The sequence below is a fragment of the Danio rerio genome, chromosome 6 (assembly GCF_052040795.2).
Source record: "Danio rerio strain M-AB ecotype USA chromosome 6, GRCz13ab, whole genome shotgun sequence".
Taxonomy (NCBI): domain Eukaryota; kingdom Metazoa; phylum Chordata; class Actinopteri; order Cypriniformes; family Danionidae; genus Danio; species Danio rerio.
This window is the reverse complement of record NC_141026.1, coordinates 41,812,501-41,834,474: the sequence shown is the minus strand read 5'-3', so window position 1 is coordinate 41,834,474 and position 21,974 is coordinate 41,812,501. Positions and strand designations below refer to the sequence as shown.

At 38.7% G+C, this 21,974-nt stretch overlaps 1 protein-coding gene across 13 annotated transcripts in view; it reads left to right on the top strand.

The window, feature by feature from the left end:
• Window positions 1–2,396: 2,396 nt before the first annotated feature.
• larp4ab (La ribonucleoprotein 4Ab) overlaps window positions 2,397–21,974 on the top strand; it is a 26,699-nt gene continuing 7,121 nt past the window's right edge. Inside the window, exons 1-15 of one of the 13 annotated variants that reach the window (XM_087257720.2) lie at window positions 2,397–2,812; window positions 10,459–10,600; window positions 11,769–11,882; window positions 11,968–12,058; window positions 14,106–14,242; window positions 14,357–14,460; window positions 14,824–14,934; window positions 16,209–16,262; window positions 16,955–17,152; window positions 18,702–18,805; window positions 19,362–19,403; window positions 20,755–20,940; window positions 21,246–21,294; window positions 21,373–21,543; window positions 21,634–21,758. In XM_087257720.2, the coding sequence (XP_087113846.1) occupies window positions 2,708–2,812; window positions 10,459–10,600; window positions 11,769–11,882; window positions 11,968–12,058; window positions 14,106–14,242; window positions 14,357–14,460; window positions 14,824–14,934; window positions 16,209–16,262; window positions 16,955–17,152; window positions 18,702–18,805; window positions 19,362–19,403; window positions 20,755–20,940; window positions 21,246–21,294; window positions 21,373–21,543; window positions 21,634–21,758 (1,733 nt within the window). In that variant the 5' untranslated portion in view covers window positions 2,397–2,707. Of the gene's footprint in view, window positions 2,813–7,836; window positions 8,005–10,458; window positions 10,601–11,765; window positions 11,883–11,967; window positions 12,059–14,105; window positions 14,243–14,356; window positions 14,461–14,823; window positions 14,935–16,208; window positions 16,263–16,954; window positions 17,153–18,701; window positions 18,806–19,361; window positions 19,404–20,754; window positions 20,941–21,245; window positions 21,295–21,372; window positions 21,547–21,633; window positions 21,759–21,974 lie in introns of those variants that run through there. The other 12 variants (XM_087257718.2, XM_087257719.2, XM_087257717.2 and 9 more) reach the window with 12 other exon arrangements.

Genomic DNA, 21,974 nt, shown 5'->3' with positions numbered 1-21,974 from the left:
AAAGAAAGTGTTCTTGCAGGATTCCCAGAGTTCATCAAGACTCTAGATTAATCTTTAATGCCTCCTCCATCTTACTCTAGAGATGCTCAATAGTTTTCGTGTTTGGTGACTGGGCAGGCCAATCCTGGAGCACCTTGACCTTTGCTTTCAGGAACTTTCACAGCCCTCTCCTGTGGTTTGTAATGTAATTGGCAGCACAAATTCCTTGATACCTCAGGCTGTTGATGTTGCCATCCACTCTGCAGATCTCTTGCATGCCCCTATACTGAATGTGACCCCAAATCATGATTTTTCCTTCACCAAACTTGACTGATTTCTGTGAGAATCTTGGGTCCATGCAGGTTCCAATGGGTCTTCTGCAGTATTTGTAATGATTGGGATGCTGTTCAACAGATGATTCATCAGAAAAATCTACCGTCTGCCGTCATGATTGTCTATGAATGATTCTCTGTGTCATTATCGTCTGTAGATGATCCCCTCGTCAGGATCGTCTGTAGATGATCTTCTCATCAGGATCGTCTGCAGATAATTTTCTGTGTCATGATCGTCTGTAGATGATCCCCTCATCAGGATTGTCTGTGGATAATTCTCTGTGTCATGATCGTCTGTAGGTGATACCCTCGTCATGACCGTCTGGATGATTCTGTGTCATGATTGTCTGTGGATGATTCTGTGTCATGATTGTCTGTGGATGATTCTGTGTCATTAGCCGGCAGCTAGCTTTCTGCAACTCTCACATGGTCGCCCACTGAAGCTAAGGGCTGCGCCAGGTCAGTACTTGGATGGGAGACCACATGGCAAAGCTAGGTTGATGCCGGAAGTAGTGTTAGTGAGGCCAGCAGGGAGTGCCCAACCTGCATCCTGTGTGGATCCTAATGCCCCAGTATAGTGACGGGGACTCGATACTGTTCAGTTAGCGCCATCTTTTGGATGAGATGTTTAACCAAGGTCCTGAATCTCTGTGGTCATTAAAAATCCCAGGATGTCTTTCGATGGTTTGTGAATGATTCGCTGTGTCATAATTTTTTGATGATTCTCTGTGTCATGATAATCAGTGGATGATTCGCTGTGTCATGATCGTCTATTGATAATTCTCTGTCATGATAGGCTATAAATAATCTGTGTCAATCATTTGCTGTGTTATAATGGTCTGTGGATAATTCTCTGTGTCATGATCGTCTATGAATGGTCTGTGTGTGTCGAAGATTGGCTGTGTTATGATGGTCTGTATGATTCTTTGTGACGTGATTATATAGTATGTTATGTATTATATTGGTTGGTCTGTAGATGATTCTGTGTCATGGCTCATGGTTGTCTGTGGGTCTGTGAAGATAATTTGCTGTGTTTTGATGGTCTCTGTGGATGTTTATGGATGATTCGCTGTCACAATAAATTTTGGATGATTTCCTGTGTCATGATGGTCTGTGAATGATTTGATGTGTCATCATCATCTGTGGGTGGTCTGTGGGTGTTTCTCTGTTCCATTATCATCTATGAATGGTCTTGTAGGGATGGTTTACAGTTTGACCTAATGAATGACCAGTCTGGTAGATGAAGAAGAGCGGGACTCAGAGATTTAAATAAATAAATCTAGTTGAAGCTGGCTTCTGCTGATGAAACTGCAAACTATCTTAAAGATACTTGATTTATTCAAATCTCTGACTCCGGCTCTTCTTCATCTATCAGACTGATCATTCATTAGGTCAAACTGCAAACCATCCCTACATTTTGTGTCGATGATTTACTGTGTTATGATGGTCTGTATCATTTGCTGTGTCGTGATCATACAGTATGTTTATGGATGGTCGGTAGATGATCCTGTGACATGGTCTTCTGTGGTTGGTCTGTGAAGATGATTTGCTGTGTTATGATGGTCTCTGTGGATGTTTATGGGTGATTCGCTGTCTCATAATAATTTTTGGATGATTTCATGTTTCATGATGGTCTGTGGATGATTTGATTTGTCATGACGGTCTGTGGATGGTCTGTGTCGATGATTTGCTGTGTCATGATGATCTGTGGATGATTTGCTGTGTCATCATCATCTGTGGTCTGTTGATGTTGCTCTGCCATTGTCGTCTATGAATGGTCTGTGGATGTCGATGATTTGTGTCATGATCGTCTGTGGATGATTCTGTGTTATTATCGTCTGTGGATGATTCTGTGTCATGGTCGTCTGTTGTTGTTCTGTGTGAATTATTTGCTGTTTCATCATGATCTGTGGACGGCGATGATGATCTGTGTTTGGCCCGCGGATGATTCGCTGTGTCATGTTCGCTGTTGCCCGGCTGCAGATTCTCGGAGCGTCTGTCGCTATGCGGCGAGGGCGCCTGCTGGTTGCTATGCGGGCGCGACGCGTGTTGAGCGCTGTTGCCAGGGAAGAGCGAGCGCCATGGAGGGGGTGGTCGCATTGTCTGTCGGGACGGTGGCGGTGTGTGAATTTCTGCCTTCTGTCAGAAACGTTCGCTGATCTCCTTTAAGGCTAATTAGGGAATGAAGCAGACCCCTTCTGGAGATACATTCGCGGACGTTCGTGTTATTAGCGCGGCCCCGTTTTCTTTTTCATTTACTTTCTGAAACGGTAAGAGCAACCTGTCCTAACTAGCTAGAGCAAGTGCTTGTTGCGTTCAACCGGCGAGAGGAGCGGGCGAGGAGATCGCGGAGAGAGAGGGAGAGTGACCGGCCGGTGCAGAGCTAGAGGCGGCCGATGACTTCGGAGAGCAGCGGCCAAGCGCAACAGAAGGCGGAGGTCGAGCCGGGATCAGTCGTCCGAGATCAAGAGGAGAAAACCGGCGAGAAGCACGGCGGCATGGTGAGCTCAGGCCTGTGGTGCTGAATCGGCACAACCCCCTTGAACCCTCCCCCTAAACATAACGTTAACTTTTCCCGTAGAACTGAACACTCATAATTATGACAAACGAGTTTTAACTACCCAGACTGTCTTTTATCGAACCGTTCGGCACCTCTGTTTACTTGTATTATGTTGAAAAGCTAACGTTAACATTATGTGTCCTCGCTCGGTGCCCTGTAGATTAGTTCCTAAGCAAAGGTATCGATTTATCGAAGTCGTTCAGCTTAATAACCGCTTAGTTGAGTATTAGCCACGTCTGGCTAGCCGGCTTTAGGTCAGAGACCGTTAAGTCGACATTACTAGGCAACATACTTTAAATCTGTTGGCTTCGTGTGCGCATAAATTACAAAGCACGTGCTCATATTCTAGCCAGCGGAGCTCGATACTGTAATGTTTTCATAACTCTGACGCGCGTGACACATGTTTGGTTGACAAATGTTTTATTGCAAGTAGGTTAACGTAGTTTGGATGTTAATTCAAATATGTCGAGATCACCTGACAGCCTGCTTTGGGCCACATCTAACTTTACTTATTAAAAATTAACTGCTTCTTGCTGTAGTTTGGCAATCATTCACTGGAGCAATAAGACTAAAGCAATAAGACATTTAAAGAGTATAATAAGTATTATTATATCCCAGCGGTTACAATTACATTTATTGGATTGTTCTCACACAAGTAAATGTAGTTTAACAGCCAGTCGAGTTTTGTGGGTGTTTTTCTTTTTTAGTTAACAGATCAAACAAATGATAACTCTCTTGTACTTTGAACATGTCTGGTTCATCAGGAACGTTGTGCTGTTATAGATTTACCCGGATTCTATGTGCCTCTATAAAGGATGCTAGGGGTCGTTTGTTGTTGTACTAAATGATTAGGTTGTCTTAACTTTGTACTGTTATATTATTAGGTCAAACCTTGGTCATTTAAATTGATGTTTATTTAAGAATTTTCCTTAAGAATTTTCCTTATGAAGATCACATACAGTATATTGGATTATCATATTCATGCGACCATGGTGTTCAAATTGTACCTCTGTGCCATTGTGCTACATTGGTGGTTGGTGTCAGATCTGGACTCGCACCAAAATGAAACTTGCATATTCAGGTTTGATTCCAGTTTCTGTGCCAAGCTTCTTCTGCAGGGTGCTCTCTCTCTTTATTTTAGCATTATGCCAACATCTTTCTAATACAGTATGTACAATTCTGTATCCTTACAGTAGTGGGATACAATTTGATAGATTTATTGCTTATAACATTCACTGCTTGTGATTTACAATATAAAGTTTTTTTTTTAAACTGTATTGAACTCAGAATTTGTACACCATATAAATAATTGTAAAAAAAGAACATTTATATATTCAGAATGAAAATGACCCTCCAGTTTTATATTTTTTATTAGTTTATTTCAGGACTAAATTAATTTTTATGTGTATATGGCCACTTTATTATGTACACCTTACTAGTACTGAGCAGAACTTTCTTAATTCTTCATGGTATAGATTCAACTAGCCAAGGTACTGGAAATATTGCTCAGTTTTGGTCCATTTTGACATGGTAGCATTACACAGTTGCTGTAGATTTGTCGGCTGCACACTCATGATGCAAATCTCCCATTCCACCACATCCCAAAGGTGCTCTATTGGATTGAGCTTTGGTGACTGTGGAGGCCACTTTAAGCACAGTGAACTCATTATCATGTTCAAGAAAGCAGTCTGAGATGATTCGTCCGTTATGACATAGTGCGTTATCCTGCTGGCAGTAGCCATCAGAAGATGGGTACACTGTAGTCAAAACGGGATAGACATGGTCAGCAACAATACTTGGGTAGGCTGTGGCATTAACAATGCTCAATTGCTACTAATGGACGCAAAGTGTGGCATGAAAATATCCCCCACACCATTACACCACCACCAGCCTCAACTGTTAAATCAAGGCAGGATGGATCCATGCTTTCATGTTGTTGATGCCAAATTCTGACCCTACCATCCAAATGTCGCAGCAGAAATCAAGACTCATCAGTCCTGGCAACGTTTTTCCAATATTTTGTTGTCCAATTTTGATGAGCCTGTGCAAATTGTAGCCTCAGTTTCTTGTTCTTAGCTGACAGGAGTGACACCAGGTGTGGTCTTTAGGTGCTTTAGCCCATCCACCTCAAGGTTTGATGTGTTGTGTTCAGAGATGCTCTTTTGCATACCTCAGTTGTTACGAGTGGTTATTTGAGTTACTGTTGCCTTTCTATCAGCTCGAACCAGCTGGGTCTGGCCATTCTCCTCCTACCTTTGGCATCAACAAAGCATTTGCGCATTTTGCTTACTCTATATTTTCTCTTTTTCCAGACCATTCTCTGTAAACTCTAGAGATGGTTGTGCGTGAAAATCCCTGAAATACTTAGACCAGGCCATCTGGCACCAACAACCATGCCATGTTCAAAGTCACTTTAATCACATTTCTTCCACATTCTGATGCTTGGTTTGAACTGCGGCAGATAGTCTTGACCATGTCTACAAACCTAAATGCATTGAGCTACTGTTATATGATTGACTGATTAGAATTTTGCATTAAAGAGCAGTTGAACAGGTGTACCTAATAACCAGGCCCGGATTAAGAACTCAGGGGCCCCTGGGCACATTGTCTTGTAAGGCCCCCTACCACCCCTATAGTTGAATTTAAAAAATAAGAATAATGTAATAATTTTTAAATAAAATTAATCTATAATTTGTTGCCCACAAATTTAAATAAATGCTATATAGTACATATGTATTTATAGTCTACAAAGATTTAACTTATTTTTCAAAGCATTGAATAAAAATATTAATAAAACTATATATATATATATATATATATATATATATATATATATATATATATATATATATATATATATATATATATATATATATATATATGTGTGTGTATGTATATGGTATTTTAATGTATTGCTTTTACAAACTTATAAAGCATATTATTGCCATGGCATATAACGCACAATGCTTCTCCAATCCAGTTCTATGAATCTGAGTTCTATCAATCTGAGTCTTTCATAATACAAACACTGATTTACTGTCTCTCTCCTTCTCTCCCTGTATTTTCTCCACTCTTCTCGTGAAGAAGACTTGATTATAAACCTAAAAGTATCCGAAATCACACACACTATACCTCTTCTCTCCCGTCTCTCTCCTCTTCTGGGCCTTTCTCTCTCTCTCTCCCTCTCTCTCTCCTTTTCTGTCTGTCTCTCACACGATGAATCCAGTCCGCGCTGCGCTGCCGTTAGCCTCCTCGCCTGGTTAATGCTAGCTTCTCATCATTTAAAGTTACCATAATGTCTTCTGTACCCTCATTCTCCTTATCATAGGTCTGTTTAAAGATGGTGTGTATGGAAAATGCCTCAATGAAGATGCCTCCTCTCTTCTTTCTCTCGCGTTTGCTAAATACACTTGTCCACTCATTTTTGATCTATGACAGATATAACGTTATACTACAGTCCGCTCAGTTTAGTGCGGGTTATTACAAAACTGACGTTTCAGCGCTTGACCAATTACAGCATTCTGTTTAGTTAAAGAAAAAAAGGCAGTTTAAATATAATAATAATATTAATGTGCTATCGCGATTTTTTTGCTCAGAGGAAATACAGTTGTCTGAGCAATATAGTTTTTGCAGAGAGGGAGGAACCTACAATAAGGCTAAACATTATTTAATACCCACGAGACACTTGTGACTTTATATCACATTTACATTATTTTTAAAAAATGTTTTCTTCCTGATAAAAATAAATATATTTCCAATCTGATATGTAATGGGGAGAAAAAAAGTAGCACGAGTTCAGCTGATGGTGGATTCGAACCGAGTTTATAATTTATCGCGCCAAAAGATGAACCTGTGCGCGTTACAAGTGCGCCACTGCGGCTGTAATGTTTAATGGCTCTTCACTCTTCTTGTCTCTATCAATCAAGCATCGACGGGCGTAAACCCTGAAAAGCTTATTCCAACTAGACGCGCTATTTGCAATTAGCGAAAAAAAGACACTCCGAAATTGTCCTTTTTTTTCTCCCCCCTCGCAGGGGCCCCTAGTGCGAACGGGCCCCTGGGCCTGTGCCCATAATGCCCATTGGTTAATCCGGCCCTGCTAATAACATGACCAGTGAGTGTATAATCTTATTTTAGCGCTTCTTTTGTGTAATTTATATAAAGTAATTTGAGGCCCCCATTTTTAAAGATTGACAACAACTCATATGAGAAATAATATTACAATTTTCTCCCCATGGATTCAGGATAAAAACTATTCAAGCTGGTTTGTGACAAGTGGGATGCCAGGATGCCTAAAAAATACAATTCTGTTTGTAGAAAATATGATTTAAGGATTTTTCATCTAATATTGTTTTGAGCAAAATGACACATTTATTTATTTTTGTGCCTGACTTACCACCACATCTCATTTATCAAACAGCTCTAGAAAAGTTTTTGAGGATTTCATTCTGTTTTTTTTGCATTGACTCTTGAACAGTGGACAAATGCACTGAGACCTGGCTGCCACATTGTGCATGATCTGTATTGGGCGTTCCTGTGCTACTCGATGCATCGTGACAACGACATTAGATGCTGTGTCATATAATAACACGCACTAATCCGTTTTAAAAGGCCATTTTATTGCGTCGGCATGCAGGATTTAAAAGACATTGTACGTATTTCAACACTCATTCATTCATTTTTATCAGGCGTGTTCGGCATTTGTTTCAGCTGTCGCCACGTGCTCAGCAGTGATCTTGATGGCAGAGGTTGCAGTTCCGGTAATTTGAACATAGGTTTGACAGACGTGAGCCTGCTCCAATCAAACGGAGCTTCATTGTGACGTATTTCAGAACACACCTATCATATAATAGTAGGCGGGTAATATTCAAAGCGTGCCGCCGCATGTGATCACAAAAGAAGCAAAGGAAAGACCAATCAGACTCGTTAAGCACCGTGTCTGTGCTTACGCACAGCGGTTGATGCAGACGATGAGTGGCCGCGAAACGCTTTGGTTGTGAACTTGTACTTTTGCTTTAAACGGAACGACGTGGAATACGGAGCCCGTTGTCTTGAGCTAGATTAATTCACTTATAAAGTACCTAGCGAGTGAAAGCGTTGTCGGGGGAGAGGATCATGCTGTTGTTTGTGGAGGTGAGTTAACGAGGTCATTTTGGAGACCGCGAAGGTTCCTCACAGCTGCGGCACAGATCCAACTCGATGGCGCCTGCCACGAGTCGACAAGTAACGTTAAATGAGGTTGTTGAGATTTTGTATTGAGCTCAGAGTTGTTTATTATTGCTGTGAATCCAGTGACATAAGACGAATAGTTGAGCCGCTGTGTGAGACCTTGTTTATGTGAACGCGAACTGACCGTCGACTTCGAATGATCCACGTGCGCGCAACAAATGCTAGCTATTTAGCCAGCCTCTCTCATTGGCGCAAATTGCGGAACTTTTAAAGCTAATCTTCACAACTACTGACTACGTTTAATACTCAAGGTATCCACAAATTGCATCAGCTTTTATTTTAAAAATAACTTCAGCCTGTTCAAATCCAATAAAGCGCTAGTCAGGTTAACCAGGCTGTGTTTTAGATGCAGGTTTGTAGCTCTTTGGCCTGAACTCTCGCTCTGGTTTATCAGAGAGGCTAATCAGATTAAATGGGTGAAAGGCCGACTATTTAAAACCTCCTGCCTCGGTGCATGGAGTGTCGCGCAGGGTGAGTAATAGATCTTGTGAATGAGCTTCATCCCGGATCTGGTGCAGTAGTGTGGAGTAAATGTTACAAAGTTGTGCGTTTCAAACTCTTGAAGGGTGTCAAAAGTTGTTGCCCTTGCCTGTCCCGTGCTGTTGGTGCTCTTCAGACGACCTTCGCTAAGTTTGTGGCTGTAACATTTTCGTTTGTTTAGATGGCAGATATCACTTTTTAGCCAGTTTGAAGCTGTTTCGGGACTCGGCGTGTCATGCGACACTTTAATAGCGTCACATTTTTTTATATCAAGTTCTGACGCGATGTTTTTCAGTTTCCTCTCATTGTAAATGATTCCACTTACCTCAGTAAAAATGCAAATGGCCATTTGGAGGGTTTTGCTAACGTTAAGTTGTTTTGTTGTTGTTGTTGTTTCAGTTCTGTAATATTACAGTGAAGTATGCCCTTTCTTTGTCAGTTAGGATGGTTATGCCAGCTCTTTGCCATCCTGGCATATTTTTACATTTCACTGAATTCCCGCAAGGTGCAAGGGAATGCATTTGATTCAGTTTGTATAGTTTTTTTTTTTTTTTTTTTTTACCTTTTTGATTTCAGCCCTTTCTAGTAATGAACAAAGTGGAAATAAAGCGTAAGCGTTGTCACCTATTTATCCCTTATTAAAGAATTTGTAGAGTATGTGTCTCACTATGTGAATGTTAAAGAGACTCGCAGTCCCTTGTTTTACTGCATTTGTCTCGTTATTGCAAGATCATGTCATGGTTATTGAATAATTGTTTGATTTTGGTTATTTGATGCAATCTTAATTTGAGACCCCTGATAATTATGCATGCACATTTTCATTCACATTTTGCCATTCAATTAAGCAAATTATCAGGGTGCAAGCTAAAGGCTTGATGCTATCTTCTATTAAAGCACATGGAACCTCTAATCTTGTAAAATTCTAATATGTTTTAGGTTTACGGACATTCAGTTATTATTAATAGCAGTTATTTGTCTTGTACTTTTGACTCACAGGATTCAGTGTTTATGCGAGGCATTATTGCTGAGCTACCCACCTCAGTTTTACTTTTTGTAATTTTTATAGGATTTATTATCTTACCTGCCTGCTTATGTTTCAAGTTTTAATACAAAATCCTCTCACCAAGTAACACGAAGAACCAACAGTTAATCACCTTTTTTGACAACTAATCATTCCAATCCATATACCAAGCAAACTAATCAACAATTCATAATCTTGTCATCCCTCATGTTTTAATTTTCCAAGAATATAAAGTATAAAATTGCGTCTGATACACCCTGAATAAACAAATTTGTTGGCATTTGTCAGTAATCCCCTGCTGTTTTTTGCAAAGCTTTGACAGGATTTATCTCCCATTACAAATGTTGCTATGATAATTTGGAGTAAATGAAGCATGTGATTTACTTTTTAACAACTGCTGCAATGGGTCTTCTGAGGGTAAATACTGCTGCTGATTCATACAGAGGTTGTAGATTAATACATTAAATTCAGAGCAATGTTAAGGCAAGATTTTCAAGAAAAACACAGAAGTCCTTGACAAAGTAAATTAATTTCAGTTGCAAGTTTCTAAGGATTGGTTTCTTGCTTATTGTTTTGTTTTGGTCACCCTCCCACTACATTGTCAAACTAGGTGGATAACTATTTGCCTAATACACCAACGCCCAAATACGTTGATATGCTGCTACGTTAATTATTCCACATGACTTGTAATAAGGTTATTCCACAATAAATGGCTGTTCATTTGGCTTGTTAAATGACCAGCAAGGTACTAGTTATTAGCCTTAACACCAGTTTGACTATTAAACCATTTTTGCAGCAAGATTTTCACATCACAGTAATGTTAACATTGTTAATTTCTGTTTAACCTTGTTTTCAAGGTGACCACCAAGGGGGCTGGTCTGAATCCCAATGCTAAAGTGTGGCAGGAAGTGTCTGCACCAACCAGCCAGGCTCCAGAGGCAGCCACAGAGACATGCCATTGGCCACAAGCGGATCATGTCTCCACTGAGGAGATGGAGGGTATGTGCGCTGATTAGCCATTTGTTTAGTCTTTTGATTGAAGAATGTGTAAAGTTTATCTTCTCCAACGTACCACACTGAGAATCAATGCCATTTAGAACTTATTTCTTACACTAGCTCATTGTATCTGGTGGCTAATTCATAAGTTGCATGGTAGATTTTGATTCATCCATGACAAGAGTAAAATTGCAGTGGTTCTCATATTCCATAAATGGATTTCTTAACAACTTTTTTTGTCGCCATGCTGCTTTTATGTAAAAAAATATTGATATGAATTGTACCACGAGATGTTCGTTTTATGTATATTTAACATGTTCTGATGTTATGGATGATCACATGACATGCAGGTACATGAACAATATCTATTTGTTTAATTTTCTGTCCATGTAATCCAACTAGATTAAGGGGATAGTTCTGCCAAAGATGAAAATGGTCATTTATTCACCCTCTGCTTGCTTCATACCAATTTGAATTTTATGTTAAACCCAAAAAGAGATTTTTGATGAATATTGAAGACCTGTAGCTATTGATTTTCATAGTAGGAATTACGAATACTATAGAAGTCAAAGGATACAGGTTACATTTTTCAATATCTTCCCTATTGTGTTCAATTAAGAAAAAAACAAATCTCAAGCTGGTATGGAACAAGCAAAGCAGGAGCAAATTTCTTTTTCTTTTTGGCTAAATTATCTCTTAAATTTAGTTTCCATAAACACAGAAAATGCCATATAATATTTTCATCAACTCAAACACCTCCAAGTTCACACATCATTCCTCCCCAAATTTTTAGTATATGAATGTTAATGTTTATCTGGTTTTAAGATTAATTAAAACCTCATAAAATGGCTTCAACATCCATTTAGAGCATGGCGTTAAAGTTTGTTGGCTCCCAGTGATGATCAGTATCGCGCTTGGAAGGACCCAGAACCATTCTAACTGTAGAGATCCTTCATCCTCATTTCTCCTCTACATCAAACTCAATTCATTCTTCTTTTTCTCCATCTCACTCTCTGATTCTCTGTACATTTCTTGCTTTGTCTCGCAGTGGAGTGGGTCTGACCTAATGACTGTGAGATTATGAGATCTGAGGGTTGCATGGCCTATCTAATTTATTTAATTAATTGATTGCCTTTACACTCATGTACTGTTTGTTGTTCTTCCTCCGAAGGTTTCAAGGAGTATAGTGTTGGCTATGGTGACTCTGAGTCGGTCCCTGCTATGGAGACCGGCCTGATAAATGGCATTGAGTCAGTAGAACTGGCTTACCCACTTTACGAACCAGGTTTGCTACACACCCACTGTCTGTTTAAATCCATCAATGCTGCTTGCTGGCTCGTTGTCATTGAGATGTGTTTTGTGTCACTCAGTGGAGGGTGAGACGCTTGAGGAGCCGCCTGCACTGTCCGAGGAGAGTCTTAAGGAGTCGCTGAAGAAGCAGCTGGAATTTTGTTTCTCGAGGTAATGCTCGCTCTATGAGCAGACATGCACACACCTGCTCCCTCATGTTACGCAAGCACTTTTTTTTCCTGAATGGAAATTAATCACCTGAACAATTGAGCAGTGCATATTTACTATTGCCTGGGAAAAAACAAATCTCATTCAGCAATTACATGCGATGTCATAATGGACCTGTTGTATTCAAAGTGATTTTGTGGAGTATCTGATTGAACTTATCCACAGAATTTGTGATTGCCTATAATGAGCCGATGCAATGTAATGTTTAATTTATAATTGATCAGATCATTCAATTTATTTGTGTATATATGTATGTATGCATGTTAAAGGAGCACTTCACTATTTTGGCTAGAACAGCTAAAAGACGGTAGGCTAATGACAATTACACGGGAGCTTCTGTGCGTCTGCTATTTGATGCAAAGGATCTCATTGCTGTTTAAATAACTTCCACTTCACATGACACAGTGCACCAACTAAAGCATTTATTACCTGACTCACTCCAAACAAATGTCAATTTGCAATAAAAAATCAGTCAAACTGAAACTAAATTATACAGGCTTTTACTTAATTGCTTTACTGGTTGTGTGTGTAGCTTAAGGTTGTGTGTAAGCAGCTTAAATTAGGACAGGGGTAACCACCAAACTTAGTACTAGAGGTCCAGCGACCTACCTGCAAGAAACCAATTTTGTTTTTTTGTTTTTTTAAAGCAGAGGTTTTTTTACTATGGGGAGATAATGCCCGTTACTTGCCATTGGGAAAAACTGTAGCACTACTTTGGTCACGTGATTGAACAAGACTTGCTTCACATGGTGGATTTTGGTCTTCTTTTCCTGCATATTGTTATAGAGGCAGCATCAGTTATAGCCGTTATGCTTTTATTATTATTATTTTTTTAGGCTAATAATTTCAGGCTTTTTTTAATAGGCTTTGGTTTGGAGTATGCCTAGTAAGAGCTTTATTAGTTGGTTCAGGTCTTTCTAATTGGAGTTGGAGCTAAACTTTGCAGAACAGGAGTTTGAGTTGGTTTGCTAGTCTGTTTATTTGCATATGGGAACATTGGCGAGTTAGTTGCATGATGATATTCACAGCTAGCATTGCGATTTTAGGGAAAATATCTAATTGTGTTTTTAAAAAAATGTTTATATTTGATTTTAATTAATTTAATTTCAAATTAAATTTATTAATTTGATTAACAGTTAAATTTTGTATTCAAGCTTCACCTTAATCTGTGTTGTAGCTTCTAACTGCTAAAATGCAGCAAGTGTTGGTTAAAAAAGGGAACTTAGAGTAACTTGTATTGGCAAACAACTCTAAAATTGTACTTTGCTGTTGCTACTAGATTGAATGTCACTGGCAATACTTTGACCTTTTTATTTATTTTATTTTTAGGCTCATCCATATCTGTCTGTGGTGCTTTTAAGTGCTGACTGTTTTATTTTCTCGTGCTGTAACAGCTCTTACAAATTACCTGGTTTTGTTTGGTTTCTGTGACTTAGTACTAATACTTACTAATACTCCCGTATTACCAGCGTGTCTTTCTTTGATATTAGTCTATTAATACTACTAAAGTGTCAGATGCCATCTTACTCGTTCCTTCCTGTTTGTCATTTATTATGGGTGTTCAGCATAGTTTTCAGCGGGATTTTCAGAGCAATTCTAATTGAGCAGAATGAAAGTGTGCTCACTCAATTGGCTTGTAAGACTTTTACACAAAGATGGCAGTCACACATATGCTCTTGGTGGGGGAAATTAAATTGTATACATTTTATATTGCAGTCTCTAGCTAATCGCAATGTTTCAAATTGAGATTCCATTTCGATTAATCGCATAGCCCTGTTCAGAGCAATTGCTTTCTGTTAATGGAATATGTGGGTAATGTAAGCTTTAGATAGCGAAGTGGGAAATTTTAATTTTCCCTATATACTCTTAATATGCATTAAGTTATTTAGAGGTTTCTTGCATACACTGTTTTGTGTGCCATGTTATTAAATGTACATTACTGTAATGTATTAAGTAATATTTCTGTTCAAATCTGTTTTTTCCCCCACAGAGAGAATCTTTCCAAGGATCTTTACCTGATATCTCAAATGGACAGTGATCAGTTTGTCCCTATTTGGACCATTGCGAGCATGGAGGATGTGAAACTGCTGACTACTGATATGGACTTGATACTTGAGGTGTTGCGAGGTAAAAGAAAAAGATGACAACTGGCCACCATTTGAGAATGTTGATAGATTTTTTTTTTTTTTTAACTATACATTCATACAAATTTTTATTTTACTGCTTTTCTGTTCTTTTCAGCATCTCCTATGGTGCAGGTAGATGAGAAGGGTGAGAAGGTACGGCCAAACCACAAGCGTTGCATCATCATCCTCAGAGAGGTCCCAGAGACCACCCCTGTAGAGGTGAGCATGCTCTTTGGTCATTTTATCACTACATTTGTTAGAAGTTAGGAATGATTACTGTGGTCACCCCGATGATGATCAGTATCGCGCTTGGAAGGACCCAGAACCATTGCTGCTGCAGAGATTTCATTTTCTCTCTCTAACTTTTATTTTATCTGTTAATGCTCTGCTAATTTCTTTATCTTCCTCTCTCTCTCTCTCTCTTTCTCTCTCTCTCTCTCTCTCTCTCAGTACAGTGGATTTTGACCTAATGACCGTGAGATTATGAGATCTGAGGGATATCTGTCCTGTTTGTCAGTAGTTGTATCTCGTTTGTTTTCTATGCCTTATTGATTTTTATTTTTATTTTTTTGTGTCTGTCAGGAGGTGGAGGCTCTGTTTAAAAGCGAAAAGTGTCCGCAGGTCATCAGCGTGGAATTTGCACACAATAACAACTGGTACATAACATTCCAGTCTGACACCGATGCTCAGCAGGTATTCTTGACAAACACACTATCAAAAAGCCTTGCTCATGTAATACATGTGTAAATGATTGGTTAGTCTTACAAGCATGAGGGTTATTTCATGATTGTTTAGCATTGTTTGAAGGATGTTTAACACATTTTCAGCCTAATTAATGTGCCATAATTTTCCAGTGCCATTGCTTATGATTGTTTATAAAGTCTTAATTTTCTGTTTGTTGTATGTTTTTAAAAAATTGTGGTCATTAGCTAAAACTAATTGGAGGACTCTAAGTTGTATTGATCCCTACATGAATTATAATAATATTAATACTCTATTTAAAAGTCTGAGTATTTATCCAATTTAACAATTATTTAATCACCTTCAATCACTTCCAGATATTTCTTTTGTGGAACACAAGATACTTTGTAGTATAATGACTTGTTGTAATTATTATAGTTGCCACAACATTTCTCTAATATGCTGCTGTATACCAGAGTTTAATGAAAAACTGTTTACTTTTCTGCTGTATCAACTCTGGACAGCTATTTTCGGCTTGTTAGACCAGTCTTATCTAATTAAACCATAAAATCTTAAAATACCTACCAATTTAATTACTTCAAACCAGCTATTCATTCTGGTTCTTGTTAAGTCCTACCTGCGTCTCAAAACTGTTTTGATTACAAACAGAAATGCAGTGATGTTATGGCTTTAGCAGTTAATGATTGGCTGTCTTTTTTATTTTTATTTTTTATCTAAAGCTAGGGCATATGATTATTGATCAGTAGGCCCAACCGGAATCTGCGCGCACGGAATTCCGCAGATTTTTAGCCCATCATTAATTCTGTTTATTTACTTGAGTAAATGTGTGTAAATCTATATTTATTCAGTTTTTTAAATTTTAGTAATCTTATTGACTAATGTGAGTGTTCATCTAATTTATGTACAATGCAATACAATATTTTCTGTCTTTCAGTAGAGATATATGACGAACTTGCTTTATTTACCAAATAAAGTGAATCTAATTGGATTTGCATTTTAAACATTAATTACAAGTTAAAAATATATATATTTTTTTATTTCATATATGAAGGTTTTAGTTATGATACTCCCAAAATAATTCCGCAGAAATGGCGAAAAACGTCTGCAGATTCCGTCTGGCCCTACTGATCAGTCTCTCATTACTGCTTCTCTAGTCTTAGCTAGTGTTTCTTTGCTCAGCTTTTGTTGCTTAAATGGTATGTAAAGTGTTTTTGCATTGTGCCTGGTTTAATAAACGGATTGACTCATGTCACATTATTTCACAGGCTTACAGATACTTGCGTGAGGAAGTCAAAACCTTTCAGGGCAAACCAATTATGGTGAGTGTACATTTGTGTCGCCGTCTCTGTTGTAAGGTCAGCTGTAATTTAAGCACCGTGGATGAGTACGTGACTAGCTGACAATTCAAACACCACTCGTGTCACCTTGACCACTAGCTCTGTGTCTTTAGTTTGAGACTGATTAATTTGTCAACCTGTGGATATTTTTGGCCGTTATCATGAATGGATATGTAAATGTCCACTTTTTTCTTTCTCTCCATTCAATAAAAGCAAAACAGCCATACTTATTGTGCGAGTATTAACCGCATTCTCTGATGTACTGACCCGTTTTGTCAACCAAACTGTGATCAGTTATTATGTAAGACCCCTGTATACAGTGTATGGGATTATGTAATCCACAAAGCATGCTTTTTTTCATAGACTGTTTATTTGTACAACAAAATGTCCCTATTGTGCAGCCCACATTCGTAAATATTTAAACACATGACGGGAGTCTAATCTTAACTGTCTTGCTAAAAGATTGGTGCATATTTAATACAGTAATGATTATGTGGGGTTTCATTTTTTCTTTGCTTCTGTTTCAGTCTGCTCAGAAATTGAGATCACTTAATACAGATACTGATTTTTCATTTATGACCTGTTTTTACAAGTGCATCATTCTATAGCTAACGAAGGACATTTATAATGTTGTACGCTAAATGAATGTCTCCTTTTTGTTTTTGTTATGGTAGGCTCGCATCAAGGCCATTAACACGTTCTTCGCTAAGAATGGTTTTGGGGCAGACTCTGGGGTTTACTCGAGTCCATCACAGTACTCGTCTCCAGTTTACCTGCAGCAGGTGTACCAGCCTCCACAGCAGTACCCGCTATATAGCCTACTGCCCCAGACGTGGACGCCTTCACCCACCCCATACTTTGAAACGCCACTGGTGAGAACTTTAAAATGTTGATTATATTGCCTATCCTAGGACTGGCAACTTATTTGGGCTGTCAAAATTAGTGCATTAGTGATTAATTTGGAATATTTAACGTGTTAAATTAACGCAAAAAATGCAGCTGCAGTTTTTTTTTTTTTTGTTTGTTTCTTGTGGCCGACGTGTGTTCAAGGCCATAGAGGTGACCTAGGCGGCTGCCTTGGGCAGCAAAATAGTGAGTGAACCTCCTGGTCCTCACATTCATCCGCTACACCCACCCCCTCTCTCACGGTCCTTGGCCTTCCATACGTATAAAACGGTGTGATTGCTGTTTGCCTAGAGCGCCAGTTCAGCTTTTGCCAGCCCTGCGTGTGTTTAACGTGCAAAGAAATATGGATAAGACCACAGACGTGCTTTTAGAAGGAAAGTTTCAGTATAAAACAGTGGTCACCAAACTTGTTCCTGGAGGGCCGGTGTCCTGCAAATTTTAGCTCCAACCCTAATCAAACACACCTGAACAAGCCAATCAAGGTCTTACTAGGTATACTTGAAACATCCAGGCAGGTGTGTTGAAGCAAGTTGGAGCTAAACCCTGCAGAGATACCGGCCCTCCAGGACTGAGATTGGTGACCCCTGGTATAATACAATTAATGGGGCATCACCAGGCTATCTTGTGTTTCCTTCAGAGTTTCATGCAATTTCGGTTTTTAATTTTTTTATATTTAGACTTAACAGCAGTTTAGCAGTTCACTCTCATTCAGCATATTTCCTTTCAGGATGTTTTAATAGAATTTGATACCGCATGGCGAACGGAAAGAAAAACCGTTTCGGGACTCGCGTGATCCTTTTAAAGTAATTAAAAATCGCTGTTTACATGTCAGACTCTTAATCAGTATTATCTTTATCATCAAAGCTGGGTATTGGTGTCCCATGTAAATGAAAGTGCCAGATGAATTCGCAAGCAAGTTTTAATTTAACTGAATTAACTTGTATCATGAAGCTGTGTACAAAGAAATGTGATGTTTATAAAAGCGGATTTAGTTGTATTGACCCAGTGATGACAAACTAAGCGCGTAGAGGGACGCATGGAGTGATCAGATGCTTTTTTAGGAATTCTCACTTTTTTCTTTTATTTTTCTGTCTTTCTCCTCTCTTTCCTTGAAGTCTCTATCACTCCTGTCCCAGTGAGCGTTAAGATTATGAGATCTGAGGGTCACTTGTTGAATGACAAAAAGACATTTTAATGGTCAGCAATTATAGCCGTAACCTCCGACTGCTCATCGTTTTTCATTAAGCTTTTATTTAGAGTTGGAATGGCAGTCATGGCGGCTGAATGTGTGAGCTGATGGAGTCACAGTGGCTCTCTGAGAATTTAATCAGGATTGTGATTGCAGGCTGATCAGCTTTCTGAATGGTTGCCATGCCAATGGTTATTTGCATCATTTAGCATAGCACATTAATGTAAAGAGGTGCTTTTTGATTTGCGGCACAAAAATGTGAATTGAAGATGATTTGTAGTAGTTTGAGGATGTGTGTTAATCCCTGCTGTTAATTCCGCTCACAGGCTCCATTTCCCAATAGCACATTTGTTAATGGCTTTGGCACAGCAGGAAACTACAAAACTGGCACTTCTCCAATCAGCCTTACACGCAACTACCCCCGCAACCGGTAAGATCCCAAAAACTGTGTTTTTAACAACTTCTGTTTGTGCTTATACTGGTCTCTTTCTGCCCGAAGTATAACATTGTGTTTGTTTGACAGAGGTTTGATTAAAGCGTTTGTTGCATCAATGTTTGACTATGATGGTCTTCAGTTCAGATTTTATCTTGGTGTGCAAATTTTTTTTTGTTTTTTTTTTGTTGTTGTTGTTGTTATTACGTTTTCAACCAATGTGTATTCAAGCTTAGTGTTTTGCTTTTCATGGCCTTGGTATTCCTAGTGCACTGTTCTGCCACATGAGCTATAGTTTTGACCTTCTCCATGATGACCTAAAGAGCAAAATGATTTTTCTAAAATTGATTAATACTCTAATTTATTTTGTTTGTTTGTTAAAAGCTATAGACTAATAACACACTTTTAAACCAATTGCAGTTATGTCTCACTTTAAGTTAATGTCTTTTTTTATTGTTTGTAATATTGTGGATTATTTGCATATGAACCTCATGTGCAGAAAGTGGGAGTTTAAGGGAGTGGAGTCAGATTGACTGTTACTTTCATTTTCTAGACTTCCACTTTATTCCAGAAAGAACGTAATCAATGCTTTCAGGTAGATCTCCTCTGATTTTACTGAAGCGTTTTCTTTCCCTGTGTTAAATGGTCATCTTGTGCATGTTCATCCTAAAGCTGTGCTATGCAAAATGCTTTGAGATTACATCAAAATGCAGATTACAAATTTGTAAATGTTTAAATGTATATTCATTTATTTTTATGCAAATCTAAAGTTTTTAATTGAATACCTGAAAAATGAGCTGTATCACTTCTGTAAACAACTGCATTTTAGTGTTATTCAATCATGAGTAAGAGCCTCATAGTGATTGGCCATCATGACTCGGCTAAAAGCTGCATCTTGACGCATGATTCCTTCAGTTTATGATTGTCAGTGCATTGTCATCAGATCTGTCATGTAATCCTGTCCTTGCATGCATCGTCTGTTTCTCTGTCTGTAAGAGTTTCCTGATATTATCTTAAAGTACATGCTATGTGACTTTTTTTTTTTTTTTTTTTTTTTTTAATCTCATCGGTAAAGCACTATACAAATTTAGAGCGGGAGTTTTTAAATTGAATTAATAAAATAAAAGCTTTAATATACATGACTTTTTTTTTTAATACATTAATTTTAAAGGAACTATACGATACTTAATGGGGACTAAATATTTGCCAAATATTTTACACCATTTTATTATTGCTTTTACAAAAATGACACTCCTTGAGCATCTTAGTATGGATGTCCTTCACGGTTAGGCTGCTCAGCAGATTGGACTGCTAAATTGATATGAAGACTGGTTTGCCTATCGCTTGTACATCTAATGGTGGCAAATGAAACTGAATATTTGCACTAGGTAAAATAGGTCTTTTTTTTGTTTTACTAGGTAAAAAGTTTGTCAATCATAATTTGTACTCTTTAAAGGTCTCTGTATACTTCAAATAAAATTAGAGCAAACTAATGTTAAGTCAAATCCAGCTAAAAATTAGATTCTTTTGAGTTTTTCTTGTTCAAAAGAGCTCATAAAAGGGAAATTTAGGTTCGTTTGATTCATGAATTTGCTACTTGTTGGTTTGATCTGGAATTGTCACCTGGGAGTGTTTGAAATCTGTATTCTGTCACTTGGACTTTTATAACTTCAAATGAAGAACGAAAAACAACTTCCTGGGAACTTGTCTACTAACAAAAGTGTGAACAGTTGCAGTAACTTTTACAGCTTCTTGTTCAAACAGTAGTTCAGAAGTTTCAGGGAATTTTTATTTATTTTTTTGTCACCATACATGTATACCACTTTTATTTGTGATGTTCATTCTGCATGATCTGACAGTCTTAAAAGATCAGCTATAAAAATGTTTGTTGCCTGCTGTCTAATCTAAGAAACTGCTAACTTTTGTTTTGTGTTTGTTCTATGCAGGAATCATGTAAAGCCTCGTGCTGATGTGGGTCAGCTAACTGAAACATCATCCGGTGCCGGCAGTCCACAGCCCCCATGCACCCCCTCTTCAGACAGCAACGCCTCCACCCTCACCCCACTCTCTGAACCACCCACTTCCCCCAGAGAGAACCAGCACTCTGACCTCTCCATCAGCAGTCGAGTCAGGTCCGTATACACTGCACACCTGATGCAGCATTTTCTTTTTTAAAAGAAGCCAGATTTGGTCGTTTTGACCCAGTGATGATCAAATTAGCGCATAGAGGGAAACGGGGAGTGCTGGGACTTAAGGAGCTCTTTCTTCTTTCTGATCACTTTCTCTTTCTCTCTCTGTCCCTCTCCTCAAAGCCTCAGTCACTCCTGTCCCAGTGAGCGGTCAGATTATGAGATCTGAGGGTCATCTGATGAGTGTGTTCACCAAATGCTGAGAGCGTTGATAATGGGCAAGTATTTATTGACTTGTTTGTGTTCAGGAGAGGAAGCTATCGTGGCATGAGGAGGAGGAGAGAAGATGAAAGAACGGTTAGTCCTAAAATAGTCACATAACATTGAAATACTTAAATGTGTTGTTCAATTAATGTGTTAATTTGGTTTGTGCAGAGGCCGAATGCGGAATTGGAGGTGAAAGCTCCATCCCCAAAGTTTGACCTGGCAACCACTAATTTCCCGCCTTTGCCAGGGGGGGTGTCGGGGCATCTGCCAAGTGTGACCGTGCAAACAGAGTCTGTGTTGGAGAATCGCATGGCAGATGTGGTTAAGGGCATCAGCAAGGTGGTAAGAGCCTTCTTGAACCAGTGTTCTCTGTGAAATTAGATTGGCTTATTTGCAGAGAATCTCAATTGTTGTTTTTACACATTTTAGCCAGAAGCAAGTAAGCAAGAGGTCAGTCAAGATACTGGAACGTGTCAAGGGGAAGCACAGACAACCGGACCCTCAGTTCCAGCACTGAAGCCTCCCACCACTAAAGTGGATCCACCTGTAGCTAGGTACGACATGCATGTGCAATTGTATTCTGTGCTTTAACAAATTTACTATTTAAAGGTATGGGTAACCTAAAATATTTGCCCTTGGGTTGATTTCAACAAACAGCATCAAATTGGTAGATTTTTTTTTTCCCCTTTAGTGGTACTAAAAAAAGTGGTCCTGGGGAAAGCTTCCTCACATTTAAGCAAAACATACATTAAAAGGTGCCTTATAATGAA